This window comes from Choristoneura fumiferana, chromosome 2 (assembly GCF_025370935.1).
Source record: "Choristoneura fumiferana chromosome 2, NRCan_CFum_1, whole genome shotgun sequence".
Taxonomy (NCBI): Eukaryota; Metazoa; Arthropoda; class Insecta; order Lepidoptera; family Tortricidae; genus Choristoneura; species Choristoneura fumiferana.
Genome location: NC_133473.1, coordinates 17,066,004 through 17,081,943, shown reverse-complemented (window position 1 = coordinate 17,081,943; position 15,940 = coordinate 17,066,004). Strand labels below are relative to the sequence as shown.

The 15,940-nt window shown below is 36.7% G+C and overlaps 1 protein-coding gene across 21 annotated transcripts; it reads right to left on the bottom strand.

The window, feature by feature from the left end:
* Window positions 1-315: 315 nt before the first annotated feature.
* Window positions 316-14,689, bottom strand: wupA (troponin wings up A). Of its 21 annotated transcripts, none has more exons than XM_074110922.1 (10): window positions 14,574-14,689; window positions 13,010-13,048; window positions 10,054-10,071; window positions 9,274-9,402; window positions 8,850-8,973; window positions 8,534-8,634; window positions 4,925-4,968; window positions 3,749-3,890; window positions 1,894-1,911; window positions 316-692 (listed from the first exon to the last, which is right to left on the bottom strand). In XM_074110922.1, exons 2-10 carry the CDS (start codon window positions 13,022-13,024, stop codon window positions 624-626), a joined length of 660 nt encoding a protein of 219 aa, XP_073967023.1. In that variant the 5' UTR covers window positions 13,025-13,048; window positions 14,574-14,689; the 3' UTR covers window positions 316-623. The 21 variants fall into 21 exon arrangements, with proteins under 21 accessions (XP_073967023.1, XP_073967029.1, XP_073967041.1 ...); XM_074110928.1 differs by lacking the exon at window positions 8,534-8,634 and adding an exon at window positions 8,022-8,122; XM_074110940.1 differs by lacking the exon at window positions 8,534-8,634 and adding an exon at window positions 7,527-7,627.
* Window positions 14,690-15,940: the final 1,251 nt, after the last annotated feature.

Here is a 15,940-nt window from a genome sequence, read left to right as displayed (position 1 = left end):
AAGTATTATTTATCTAGTTTAGTTATAGAGTCTAAACTTTAGACATTTAATGTGATTAAAATTTGTTAATTTTATTCTAAAACGTTGATAATAAACATCAATTCAATAAAACTTTAAACATAAGTAAAAACTAGGGCTAAACATTTATTAGTAAAGGATTTCCGAAATGATTTCAATCGGTAGACAAACACTACATTTATAGGTAGCAAAAACTCACTTCATCTCAATCTAAAATCTACTTCATAAAGGATTATGCGGGTATGGGAGAATAGGGCTACGGAAATGGACAACAAAACACGTAGACAACACATGATATAATACAGAATATTAATTTTTATTAAACGTATCAATATCTTATAAAAACATTATTTTAATAAATAAATAATTATAAAAATTACTTTGACATGTTTGAAATGGTAGACATGGTTGATTTATAGACAATACATAAAATAATGGGAAAACTATTGCCATCGGCTGAACTGGGAAGGTGGAATGTCCCCGTAGGTCGGACTAGCCTTACAATAGGGTGGGTGAATCACATTGATTTTGAGACAGTTATGGCAATAAGGTCGGCTGGAATACGACATAGGTCACATAAAGTTTTTGGTAGGTGGATTAACACTTCATGCCTCAACCTCTTCCTCTTTTACCTTCTGATCTCCGGGCTTGCCCTTGGACCAGTCTGGTTTTTTCTGTAAAAACAAAAGAAACGCATTAGAATGTAACAAGAAAACTAACATGCTGATAGCGCTACACTGTAATCAGTTGATCAAAAAGTGCTCGTGTGCGCTACATTCCACTGCACTCTCAAACATTCGAAGCCTGTACATAAAAACTAATCGATTGAAATTTTCACAATATCCACACATATCAAATAACAAAAATGGGACTAAAAAGCGCAAAGACGTGTTCTTTCAATCTTTTTTTGCGAGCATGACTGGCCGTTGCACGTATTAATTAATCACCAAAATCAAGATACTTAACTAATTCAATGAATCAGGTCTTTAATCGATACAGTTCCATTTTTGACATTTCAGTACACATGTATTGTATGTAGGTATTTACATAAATGCGAATAACAGACTAACAGCACAGTACGATACGTCAAGGAAACAAATGGCCCGATCAGTCAAGTCTCAGTAGGTACTCCTCTGTCTAGGTGATAGTTATCACTCCCGTAGAAAGGACACATCGAAGGTGCTAAGAGTTCTCGATCAATTTTCCGCCTTGTAACTTAGTTCATATCCTTTGACTGCTATACGGGAAAAGGTAAAAACTGAGGTATAAACAACGTGAAAAATTGAACAACGCGTTATGTAACAAAACTCATGTACTCGTAACGTTTGTGTCTAGTATCTACCGTTTGCTCCCTTGAACGCTGTCATGTCTAGAAACATAATGCTTATGAAAAAAAAACTAATCCAATCATCATCTTATAACCTTAAAGCATATTACACACGTTGAAGCTTTTACATATACAGTGCCATTATCTAAAAACCCTTCTAAAAGAATAAAGCATGACGTGAAGCGCTCGCTAAATATTAAGTGATTTCGAGAAACATAGACGCCCTATTCGGCGTTCGTACAGATAGCACTCAAAAAGCAGTTTCGAAATAAAACTACCACTCTATTCGTCTCGTCACTACCGCCTCGCAGAAAGATGAAGCAAGATAGTAAAGTGCAAGAGATAGATTCGTGTCATTCAAGTAGTTTTAATATCGGCAAAGTTCGTGTGCCTACGCGAGAAACTAATATTGCAGCCAGCTGCCATTCTGCGAATGCTATAGATCATCCTTAAAGCCGCGATAAAAATATCTACAGCGTGCCACGTGTATCGTATGCTCAATAAAACGTGTCTACATCGTGGTGCTGGTGTTCTCTTTACGTATTTACCTTGCCTCCACTGCCACCCTGTGAAACATGGTAACGTTATACACATGGCTAAACGTAATTTAATCATAGGTAGTATTGCGTTCGTGTGTCAACTCGACTGTGCTATTCAGTATGTATTCGTAGCTCTGTACTATGTTATTAGATTAATTTTGTAACTGACTGGAATCTGTCCGTTATGCAGTCGGTACCCGAGACGACTCTAAAATTCTGTCCGTAGAAATTCCCTTAAATTAAATTTATAACGAGAACCGTGTACAGTGTTAGTTACGAAAGCTAAAGTAAAGAAAATTAGCACGATGTAAAATGTGGCTTTCTATAATATAAAATTTTCATAATGTAAACAACAGCAAAGCGGGGACACGCTTGTTTATTCAATGTCTTTTTTTTTACAAAAAATTTTAGCGTAAGCATTTGATTTACATCGAATTCATCCAAATTTTCTCACCTTTGTTATGTTTGGATTGAAAAGGATTTATAAATAATTTTCTATTTGAAATAATAAATTAATAAAATTTATTCTTATATTAAGTCGTAATAAATAGTATCCATCTAAAGGTTGCAGATGTTATGTAGATGGGTTTAGTTTGTAAAAGTGATGTTGTTACAGCATGTCTACTTCTTGCCGATAGCCCAATCAGCTTTCTCCGCTTTCTTAGCCTGTAGAATATTAGTACAGAATAGTTTATTTCTAGTAGATAATGTTATCAATTATTTCTATGGATCAAAGTATTTATGTAATTCTACGTAAGAGCATAGTGCAATGAGGAAGTTGTAATGTTGTGTGTAAATCTATTATGATGCATATTGCTTGAAAAAAATGATTGTGAAAGGTAATTGTTATAGGTATAGAAAAATATATTAAACAAGTGGTGAGTTAGGGGAATTTTACCTTGAAGAATATAATGTAAGTAACTGGGTAGACTTAACAAATTCTAAAATATTCTACCGACTTGAGAAACCAACACACAAGACACTTTCTTTCAAGCGGGACTTTCATTTATTGAATTGAATCATCCCAACTTCGTAGACTTAGCCCTTGGCATTTGAATATCTACCTATTTTTTTCTTGGGAAGCATACATTATTGTACATAATTGTACAATTTCCTAGACTTAGCCCTTGGCATTTGAATATCTACCTTTTTTTTTCTTTAGAAGCATACATTATTTTACATTATTTGCTGTATTGTTATTGTGTATATTGTATTGTGAACTTACATAGGATATAGAAAACTCTTAGTTAACCTATCTTTTTCATTAGCAGCATTTGCTGCTCTGGATCTTAATAAAATTACTAGCATTAATACTTCTTAATTTACTAGGTTTGAACTCCTAGATAGCATCTTGTTGAGATACTAGGTACAGTCACCAGCACCAATATTTGTCACAACCAGCGTGCATAAATATCTGATACGACTCTATTTCTAGGGCCGGAAGGACGTATCAGATATTTTTGCACGCTTCGCTGTGGCAGATATTAATGCTGGTGACTGTACCACTGACAATCATCTGCAATAGTCGTACATGATATTGAAACATGAGTTTAGATCGTTGACCTGGCTTTATTTATCAACCTTTGGCAGGCTGCCAATTTGGACTCTCCAACTAGGCAGCGTTTATTAACTGAGATTAACCAAATCTCCCTTGTATGAACAAATCAGAAGCACAAAACATTTACATGGACCTTATATTCACATTTTAAAAAAAACTTGATTCACTATGACTACGCGTTTGACTAAGTTCATACTTCCGAGCAGTTGAGTTCTCATAATAGTTTTTCTTGTTTGAAATTCCTAATAATTACATCGACGTCCATTGCCTTAGATCCGCGGGCTGTATAAAGAACGCGCAACATACCTCTTTGTCTTCCTCTTCAAGGGTGAACTCCTTCTTTTTGACGACCTTCAACTGGTTACGGAAGTTGAACTCGGCAGCCTTCTTCTGGAGCTTGGCGAATTTGTTCTCGTATTTGGACACCTTCTTGAGCGTAGGTTTGACGCTAAAGGACAAAAATGATCGGTAACATTACGAGTACAAAGAGCGATTGACCAAGGAAGAGTTGGTAACACAGGTTTAAATGCTTAGATATTTTGTTAGAGTACGTAAGTATATTACTAGCCGTTGGCCGCGACTTTGCGTCTGCGAATAATCCGTTGATCGCTATCCCATGGCAACTATAAAATTATCCTGCAATGGATCAAAAATTAAATATTCTATGTCCTTCGCCTAGATTTAAACAATGTCTGTACCAAATTTAATCAAAATTGATTCACTCGTTACTGTATGATTGAGTAACAAACATCCTCGCAAACTTTCCCACTTAGTTTTAAATTTTATGACTCCTATCAATTCCTCGGTTACAACAGAACAAAAAAAATCTAAGCTAATGCCAATTTTGTATAACTTTGGGACTCTAATTAATCCGCTTAATGGGCAAAATCCAAAAGAACTATGCTCGTGTTTTTTATTAATTTATCTTAGTTACTTGTTAAAGAATCAAATACATAAACGATCAGACGTACATTATTTACACTCCAAGCTGCAAAGCCTGCGTAGCTACAAGTATAACAAAGGGCGCGGAGTGCAGACAAGAGCTCCTGAGTTCCTGACACTCGCGCGATCATTACAACGGATCGTATTCACAGTCACAGCCACTGTTACTAACATCGCAACATGTGGCGGGCTATAGAGCTATCTGTGGATTTCTTTTTGGCCAGTATTTGCAATTTTAAATTTAAATTTTTAGAACACTAGTTGTAGCTTATTATTGTATTACTTTTTAGCCAGATTTACGATCCCAGATACTGAAAGAGTATATAAATTACTTTAAATTGAAATAGCTTATGTTCAAAACGTTTAACACATTATTCTATGTTCAAAGTTTTGATTTTTTATGTCAAGATCTTTTATGCGTAAACTCTTGGCTATTCTAAGGGATAGTATAGTATAAGCATAGTGTATGCAAACCTGTAAATAAACAAGAAAGTAACTCAAGTAAAAATATAATTAGAAGGAGGTTGGTGGAATACTCACAATTTGCCTCTGAGGTCATTGACTTGGTTGTTCAGGTCGGAAATCTGGCAAAAAAAATTAAATTAACGGATTTGAAGAGAAATGTACATAAAATGTTAAAAAAAGTCTGCGAGAAAGAAGAAAAAACTATATCTGTGGTTTTTAATCGATTCTTTATGTTCAGTGTTTAAATTTTGATACTTTTGAATGATATAGATACACGTCCAGACGAAATATTACTGTAAAACAGAGTTTTCATAATGATAGTATTTTCAAGAAAATGATGTTAATTACAGAAGTAAAGTACCTACTGACACAGAAGATATTCACAATATAAGAAAGGACAGCTAAATTCATGCATGATGTGATGACATTCTACAAGTTTGCCATCCTTATTACTATTGCACTAGCTGGGCACTACATGATAACAAATCATTACTTTATAATTTAATTATTAAATTCTTCAAACTTGTAAAATGTAAACGTGTTGTTGAATAAGTAAGTTGTACACGAATACAGAAACATGCAATAAAATCACGAAGAAAACAGAAAGTAAAGCTCTAATCAACTCGGTAAAGAGATCACACGTGAAGCCGGCCGTTACGCTCGGTCTATTAATACAAGAAAGCACAGAACAAGATATAGCTGAGCGCAGATTAGGCAGTGTTATTTGCGAGCTGTATACAGTTTGAGTCTGTAAGTAAGAAATCGGTATAGGTCAGTCCCATATCCTATTACACTATTGCCTTCTTTATTTATATCTTTAGCCTGTGCTCTTGTGCCTACGGTATACCAAATACATAATTCCACATTTCGTGCAGTAAGTCTACTTATCGTGCCTCGTCATCGGTAGCTGGTCACCAACAGCTCCTGTCTCCACATCTCGTATACATAACAAGTGCATTATTTTACATGTGCAACAGCGCCTACAATATCATACTCCTTCGACGCTGTGATCAGATCTACGTTTATAAGTGTACGACTGTACAAGTGTCAGCGATCGGCGACGAGTACCTGCGTCCTGATCGAAGTGGTAGCATATTGAGCGCTGTATACAGTTTTTCTACCGAACCGAAAATATACGTTCCTCTACACCAATCACTAAACATCGACATTCATGTGTGAGTACGACGTCGCAAACGAGCTGTGTGTTATGGAGTGACGGTGCAAAATCGATTCTGACTTGCGAATGTGGATAGGTAGTTCAGATATGTAATGTGTTTCTCTGGACTCGCAAGTGAGCATAGTATACACCACTCCGCGACCCACGAGTGTGTACGCGAGCGGGCACTCGCGGCGCTCGACTACTCAGGGAAGGAAGGGCAACATCGACCAGAGCATGGCACTTTCGATTTAAACACAATCCATGTCTAAATAGTAACAAAGGGTATGGCAAAAGGTTTATGGGGCATTATCTCAGCAACCGAACACGCAAAAACATTTCGCGCGGAAATGACGGCACATACATGAAAAGTTGGAGATTTGGAACAAGAAGTTTCACTTACACTATGCACTTGCGTGTGCCAATAGAGGAACCAGTCCAGCGTTCCAATTTGATTTCAACGTCAACTCTATGTGTTATCATCAAAAAAGAGAAAATTCAGTAAGGCCACTAAGTTGGCATCACAAAGAAGCGTTATACTGGCGGCGGCTGCGGTGGCGCCTGGTTGTTACTTTAGCTGTCACACGGTTTAAGATATTATTATAGTGCCATACTATTTAATTCAGGGATTTATTAATGAGGATTTGGATGCTCGGTTGTTAAGATATATTAAATTATTTCATGCAACAGGCAAGCCTTAGCAGGTAGCGGGAAGCCAGTGGAGAGCTTACCCTAAGACAGTACAAAGAGTCAACTGTCTAATACATCCGCCTGTACGTTCGGAAGATGGCGCGCCGGCGTGAACACGACAGATGAGAGGTGAAGCGTGATGAGCGAGATGGGTGTTAGGCGGCATGCAGCGGCGGGGCCGCGTGGCTGAGTGAGTGTGTGGTAGCTGTTACGTCGCGCCGGAGCGAGCGGTTACGTCGTTAGTGTAGTTAGCGGTGTAAGCTCCATGTCGGATGACGCGCCAGAGATCGATTTTGCACCGCACGCCTTACCGTGGCCGGGCTGCGTCCGCGCCGAACCTTCTACCGTCGCACACATGTGCTCTATACAGCACTACCGACCCGGGACTCGAACTCTTCGATTATTTACAACTCAACAACAAACAACCGAAAACTTACAAAGCGTTAACAATGTACACGAATTGTCACACGCGCACGTTTGTTACATATTCGATGACTGTGATATTCACAATGGTTATAAAGTATTGGTCAATACCTCAAAATCTCTTTTCCTGACTTCATGTTCCAAATCCCACTTCTGGCCCTCACACACATACATGCGGTCATAATACTCCTGTATTATTCTCTTGAGCATTGCTAAAGAAAAAGGAAAGACAGATTATTGAGCCAGCAGAATGAGCATGGGCATCGCTGTGAGTGACCAGCGTCTGTCGACGTGGAGCGACGTGTGCATGTGTGCGTCGAGCCGTACAACTATCATGTCATGTCGTAACAACTAAATCAGTATCAACTCATATCATAATGCATTCCCAATCCTAATATGCAGTTTTACCTCCATTTTCCTAATTTCGATCGCTCGTTCTAGTTCATATTTATCCCCCTCAAGGTTGTATATTCTGTGCCAGTACATTTGACATATCGTCTGCAGTTCCGCTAAAGAAAAATACAATCACATTTTCAGGTAAGTAAACATTATATTAGTCGTTGTGTAGTGTGGGACGCGACGCTGGGACCGCTGCCGACGGGAGGTAAGCGAAAGCGAAGCTACATGATTCGCGCACGGACAAGCGCGACGATTTCTACATGTTCGCTACGTGGACAGCTCCGACGGCTGCAACGGCTCAATGTTATTTTAGCGCTTAGAACTTATACTTGTTATCCACACTGTTAGGGATGTAGGTATTTTTAACTTTCAGCTCCGAAAGTGAAAATTATATGAGTGGACTGCGAAAACAAACAGGTTGATTATACTAGTCACATTATCGGCATGAGCTACTCAAAATTAATTGCTTATTATGTACTGCGTGGAGCCCAAACCAGGTCAGACCTCTAGCTGTTTGCGCGCTACTTCGATCTCGGCATCGTACTTCTCCTCCTCGATCTTGGTGATACGCTGATGGTAACCGGTAATGATGCTCGTAAGAGCCGCTATAAAACCAACTTAAGGATTACCAAGAGTTCGGCCGTTAGCTACGACTGCGACGCTGCGCTACCGACAGTGCTTACACTAACAACGCGACATCGGTTAAATAGGATGTGAGGCTCGAAAAGGAAACATGTTTTATTGAAAATTACGGAAAAACAGAAAGTATCAAGTATACGCACAACATTCAAATAATTCACATGGAGCTTGGAAAAAAGAGACACGCGTTAGAAATAGATGGGTCGGCCGAAGTGCATTGTACCCGGTGACCGCTCAGCTGATAGTGTTTAATCTGTTAACCAGACGAAGAGACAACACGCCTCATCGGCATTGCATAACGTTACATATTAAAGTGAAGAGATGTGAGTTTGTCAGTTTGTCAAGAGAGAACTGCCCCAGTTGGCTCGTCTCACTACCTCGTGATCTTTCCTTTTAACGACGTATTCCAGGTCGTACTTTTCATTTTCAAGGCGATTGATGCGATCGTAGTGGGCAGTGCAAATGCTCCTAAGTTCATCTATAACGTGACACATATACATATATGCACATGAGTAACTAATGAAAGGGTACACAACACAGTGGCTCGGCGATGTGATGTCGGAGATAAAATAGATAAAGTTTTGAATGCTTATTTTCTATTCAAGAAGTGTTCATGAGCGTTAATTCTTAGCTCTTGGGAATTGAGAGAGTATAATAAAATTAGAGAGTGGGTCAAAGCGGAGAAATATTTACCTTCGTTTGCATCTTCAATGTTCTTGGGTTTACCACACCTCTCCTCAATGATACGCCTCCTCTCGGCAGCTTTACGCTCCTGTTCCTTCTTCAACTCCTCAGCGGCTTTCTTACGCAGCAGCAACTGTTATGAGAAGGACAGCTATAAGTAGTCATGTAAATCGTGGAGAAATATCATCTGGCAATGTCGTACTCGTAAATGATTAATGCAATGATACTCGTCTGACAGGAAACTCAATAGTACTTAACTCAGAGATGGCACCATAGAGGAATGTTTTTCCTTACTAAGTTTCAATCTTACAATTATTTTTTTTGTGAAATTGTCTCACACGGTGGTTTCAGTTCAGATTCAGTATGTTTGATAGTTGATATTACATAAACACGAATATTACCAGTAGACTTGTAGGTAAAGATTTGCACTCACCCTGAGTTTCTTCTTCCTCTCGGGGGTCATGAAACCCTTCTTCGCCTTCTTGGCCTTGGAGGCCTCCTCCATGCGCTTGCGCACCTCAGCGCGCTTGCGGTCGATCTCGGCCTGTTTGGCCTTCTTCGCCTGGACAAGTCAATGACATGGTAATCATACCGGGAAATTAAAAAATTTGGTATTGTGTATTAATTATGATTAAGTGTGTATGTGTGCGATTGTGTAATGTCTGTATATGTGTGATTGTTTAATGAGTGAAGGTGAATGCCATGTTTTTGTATGTTGTGTTTTAAATGTTTTTAATTATATATAATACTGTATTAGATTTACTTGCGTTTACGTTCTATATTTTGTATTCCGAGCGGAAGTAGGGGAAAATAAACTGCATAACTAGAAATATTCCATGCAAACGCGGCTATTTCGCATAGCTTGACCGCACTTCGCGAAGGAGCAGATCAAGTTTATCCATTCTATTTTCAAATTAATAATCTGTGTATCTTATGGATACGGCAATTTTTTTACGGGATTTTTTTTTGCATTTGCAAAGAAAATATTGAAATTCAAATACGAAAAATGTTATTGAATGTAATTATTCAATTATCGACTGTTATTGAAAATTCGATGTACCTAACCAAAAAATAACTTCATGGGACTAATAACTTTTTCTGGAAGTAATAAAACGTTAAAATAACTCTTAACATCGCGTGTGTAGGACTGTTTGTGTAATGTAGGAGGTGGGTGGTAAAAACTGTATCACGTCGTCTTCTTCATGTACATTACCTCCTCGAGACGCTTTTTCTGAAAGAAAAATAAAGACAATTCTCAGAACACGATCGTAAATATATTTAGGAAAAGTTAGTTCTGACATTTAGGGAGAAACAGATAAATTAATTCAATAACAAGGGTACTTTTATTTAACTTTCTGACTTTTCGTCAGTGGCTGATTTACTATATAACACAATATGTATGTAATATGTACATATTTTCTGGGGTTGACTTTAAAAATAAATTGCTGTTTGGAAATAGTTTTAATTTCACGTCTATAATAAGTTGACAGGGGCACTAAAAATAAACACATTTGTTATTACTTATAACAAATGACAAAGATTTTTTGACATAGACATTATTATAATAACATTTACTAGCACACTATTAACATAAAGTAAACGCCGATTTGAGATTTTTAGTATTTCAAGATTTTACAAAAAATATCTTAAATTTAGTTTTAAAGACGTTAGCACACGTTAGTTAATAGACATGATTTTTTGCAAAATCTGAAATCGGCGAACAGACAAAGATTTTAAATGTAAATCAGCCATTTTAATGATAAGAACATATTATGTAATAATAGTGGGTGCAATTTAAAACACTGGTGCTGTGTGAGTGTATGGTAGTGTGCATTCAGTGCGACGTATATGGTTTTGCAAGTATTGTGAGAGTGTGATTAAACATTATGTCATGAGATCGATAAGTATAAATAAAAAACCTTAGGTTAACTTAAATTTTGCATTAATATAAATCATCTTAAAAATAAATTGTTTCATTTTGTAAATAAGTTAATGGCTTCGAAAATCAGACTCCATACTTCAAAGTTAAATGTATGTATAGAATAGTACGTAATATATTTGTTTCATTATTTAATTAATCTATTATTCCAAATGATTCATGACATTATGTAAACATATATGTGTGATGTGCTATTAGATTAAACACTGTGCGTTAGCATTGATTTACAAATTGTTTGTTATTACGACATATAATAAAATTATAAATGGTCATCTGACAACATTGATGCCGACTTACAACCCTTCTAATACAAATAAAATAGTAAAATGCTGTAACAGAAATTCAGGTTTAAATATAGATCATTATAAACGTTTAGAAATCATTTGCGGATTTCATCGTTTATTTTCAAAACCATCAAGTATGGTTTATTATTTAATCCAATTCAGTTAATATTTTTTTAAACTTTGTTTTCAGACTAAATATTTCATTGTTGTTTAAATAGTTTCTGTAGTGTAGATAATGTAATGTGTTATTGTGTTATCACAACAATAAGTACCTGAGTCTCGAGGGGGGATTTTGAATTCAATACTTTAGGTTTCGAAGAGAGTGGATCACGACGATAGGAGCACAACACGGCGACAACCACGGAAAATGAAAACAGAAAAAAGAAATGTGTTAATTAACTTGTAAAGTACTGGCCAGAATTAAATTATTTTGTTTTTTTGTATAATTCAAATTTAATTGTGGCCAGTGCTAAAAAAATGCTATTGTGCAACACTACTAAATCCCTGAGTTGGGATATATTTCATGGAATTCCGTACAATATTCTGGAATAAACATTATTGATTAAGTGCAATCAATAATGTTTATTCCAGAATATTGTATTAAATTCCATTAAATACTAGTAAGGTACATATCAGAAATCAATGATACGTTCTTATACCCTATATTTTCGAGCACAAAATTAACACTAGGTAGTTAATTTAGCGCGTATCAGTTCTTATAAGTTTCACTCACTTGTTCAATATGAATATGTATACGGTTTTATTAAATTAAAACCTTATCAGTTTCTCAATCAATACACTCACTTTGTTGTCCATCTGTCTATCTATCTATCTGCCTATCAAGAAACTTTTTCACTGGAACACATGGAGTTATTAAGCTGAACTTAATGTAGGTAACTGAAAAACGTATGAGGTACCTACTTCCCGTTGTCCTAGAAATTTGAAATTTGGTATGGAGGTTAAGAGCTACCTATGAGAAATAAGACAAGTCTAAAAACCTTATTTTTATGTATGTCTGTATAGAAAGACATAAAAAATACAGACATAGGTCAGTATGTTCTGTAACCGTCGAAAATGACCCCACGCTGCGTACATTTTGCGCAGGTGGACTTTACGAACACCAGTGTCTTCCTAGATATTTACAAATGTATATGAAACTCTCGGTGCGCGAGTTCGACTCGCACTTGGCTGTTTTTTAATTGGATGTAAGTAAAAGATGCTATTAAATTTATCTAAAATACTTCAGCTAGGCAAGTTAACCTATATAGACGACCAGATGGCCTAGTGGTTAGAGAACCTGACTACGAAGCTTGAGGTCCCGGGTTCGATTCCCGTGTCGGGGCAGATATTTGTATAAAAAATACGAATGTTTGTTCTCGGGTCTTGGGTGTTTAATATGTATTTAAGTATGTATCTATCTATATAATTATATTTATCCGTTGCTTAGTACCCATAACACAAGCTTTGCTAAGCTTACTTTGGGACTAGGTCAATTGGTGTGAATTGTCCCGTGATATTTATTTATTTATTTATTTATTTAAGTCATTAAGCTTTTTATTTTATTTAGGTTAACAATGTTTTCATTCATTGATTGATCAATGATCAAAAGTAACAGCGTCAGAAACGTATCTTCAACTTGAATAATATTTCTGATGTACAACCTATATAAGCACAGGAGTATTCAGTCAATCACGTTAAATCATTGCTGAAAATTCCGGATTCATTTTATATTAAAGGTAGTGCCACGAGAGTGGTGACTGTGTGGTGACCTCAACTCCGGTGGCACTACCTATACCTTGTAAACTGTATATTTTTTCTTTCTAATTACTTTTTTTTCAATGCACTCACTGGTGCTAACGTCACCTTTGAGTTAAGAAGACAATATAAAATCTCTAGGTAGAGGAAATTAAATTCCGGTTCCATTTCCTGCATCTGACATACCTTACATCATCATCCGCCATTTTGTTTGTGTTGGTTTAGGTGTCCTGTAACAAAGATAGAAATAATGTAAAAAGAACTGTTAATTAAGGCTTTCAAATGAAAAAAATGTTTAAACGCGGCGGTACGTTGACGTTAGGTTTAATTTTTAATTAATTACCAGTTACGTAAAGCGATATGTACCTAATCTATATCGATACAACATTGAGATAAGTCAAAACATAATTCACCAATCAGTTTTTTTGCGATATAATGAAACCCTTATCTTATCTTATTACATTAATATGAATGCATGACAAATTGCACATCGTTTTCGCAAATTTCACACCCAAAAAAAATTATTCAGCTAATATTACACCAATGTGTTATAGTTTTAGGTTTTTGCTTCATTTGTGTCTGTAAATATTGTAATAGCACTTTATCATTTAATCAAAATGTCATCGATAAGTTCAGTGTGTTTTTTTTTATAATTGACAATTAATTAATACCTAACTCAGCAGTTGACTTGATTTGGCTACAATATAAATGCGTATTTGGCAATATCATAAACGAAACATCAAGCTGTTAATTGAAACCTAATATTTGGCTACGTGCCACGCGAAGACAGCTGTCATTTGATACGTGAAAATTAAAGTTTTCCGTTTCAACCAAATGTTTGGAAGAATACAATATCATTCAGATATTATCCACTAATATTACTGAAACTAATAAAAATAATTTCATTTCAGAAAAGTTTCGACGATCTCTTTAAAATGTTGATTAAAAATTTAATTTACTCGCAATATTTCGAAACACCATGAAAAAAGTAGAACATTAGGTGATTATTTACTCTTTCAGGATACCACAATGATCGGAATTTAGGTCACGTGATACTATTCTGGTCTACGTCACAAAGTCGCCTATTTTCCGAATAAACTGTTGCTGAAAGAAAATTCCATTATTAGCCTCGGGCGAGCTCGGGCAAGTTCGGCGGCGCTCGGGCGTCGTCGGGGCTCGCCGGCGCGGGCGACGGAAATAGGTTGGCTCGCATTCCCGCCAATCCAAATTTGGTGGCACGCCGCGCGACTTCGGTTTCACGGATTTCAAAATGTAATCAGATATCGTTAGCTATGTATGTTTAATTGTGTCGTAAACTTATAATTAACTACAATTACGGTGTAAAAGCTAGTTTATGTCTGCAATTCGTAAAATACAGACTAAGAAAATGTAGGCGCGTGGGACAACTAAAGCTAAAGATTATTTTAGACGTAAATTTTTAAGGCAGGTAACGCAACCACATTAAATTTATATAGGTACTTAGATTTTAGATACTTCAGACACTTTTAAAATTTAATTTGAAGTTAGTTTTAGTAAAGGCAGTTTTCTTTTCAATCACGCTTAGCGCAGTTTCCCGCAAACAAGCACCGCGGGTAGCCCGAGCAACGAAAGACTCAGGGTCACACACTGCAGAAGCGATGCATCACGCACGCTCCACTACACCACGGCGTTGATAGATCACTTCACTTCCATTAATGCACTTCGTTTTGCCGTCGCGATCAGTTAGTACAGATATCAAACGTCACCAGAACTCACCTACGGTAAGAAAAAAGAGGATGGCCCTACAGATGGTTCAGCCAACACGAGCCACAGCTGCTGACTGGTGCGAGGCGGGCGGCAAGACGCGGCGGGCAGTGCGTGGGCGCGCCCTCCTCCCCGCCCCTCCCCTCTGTCGGATCTCCTAAGCGCCCGCGCATACTTTCGCCCCGCACCCCTTAGCTAGCCGCTTTCGTTACAGACATTTTTAGAGCAGTGTCGTTTTGACACCATCACCGAAATAACATGAGATCTATGCTATGCAACTACTCAGATTCCTCGTGTTTTCCTCCAGGCTATATTGCCACATAAACAACCGTTCCCGATATTTCTCGTTTACATAGACGCTCGTTAAGTTTCCTACTTTACTTTGGGCTGTCCTTATTGGTCACTTTAATGTTTGCTATTGAATTTTACTATAACGACTAAGTATCTTTTATGAATATGATAGTAAGTAAGTATTTTCTGTTCAATTAGAGCCACCTAATGAACTTGTAAATCTGTGAGTCAGGTTAATAGCTACGGACAACAAACTTTGTGGTTGCGCTGACCAAGTTTCATTACTTTTAATCACTGCTGATCCAGTAAATCCTGATAACTACTGGCTGGGGGTGGAACAAACGAACCCGCCACGGAGCCTCGTTATCAGCTGTCCACTAATGAAAGCGATTAGAGCTTTAATTAAAGTTAGCGAACCTAGTTCCCGACAGTCTGGAGCTGCGACCGCTAAGTTCGTCCAACTGTGCCGCATGATGTATAGTATTATTCGCTAAGCTGCAAACACAAGTCTTCACGGTGGTGTTTTAGAATGCAGACAATTTAGTTATATACAACAAAGAGGGGAGAATTTGAATTTTTGTTTTCTATTATGTATGACATTAAATTTATGTCAAAGAATGTATTATTATTCATTATTATTGTATTATTACTGTTAGTATCAAGCAATTACTTATTTATAGGTATAGAAAAAAACATTTCTGCCAATTTGTAATTGAAGAAGAAATAATTACGAAACGTCCAAATATAAACAGATTTAATAGAGACTTTAATAGTATTGTTTGTCTATAATTTACAAAGTAAACACGATACTATAATTAGTATAATAATGATTAAAGATATTATATTCACGACCATGAATCCCGACGGACGAAATAATAGCGCAATTAAAACAATAAGAATAGATATAAACAAGCTACCAGCCAAAAACACAAGCCAAGCTAACGTGAAATTCTTAACATGACGAATAAAAATAAAACAATTGACCAATTCTGCGCCGTCCGTAAAATGTCTTTGAAGTTTAAAAATACTTTCATGAAACGTCAAAGGGCCGTTTCCTTCATTTGTTTACATAAAAATGTCCTTTTCGT

Excerpts from the sequence above, each read along its gene's own strand:
- wupA (XM_074110922.1), bottom strand. Across the intron at positions 8,635-8,849 it reads CATTGAAGATGCAAACGAAG|ATGAACTTAGGAGCATTTGC; the intron begins GTAAATATTTCT and ends GTCACGTTATAG. Across the intron at positions 3,891-4,924 it reads AATGACCTCAGAGGCAAATT|CGTCAAACCTACGCTCAAGA; the intron begins GTGAGTATTCCA and ends TTTGTCCTTTAG.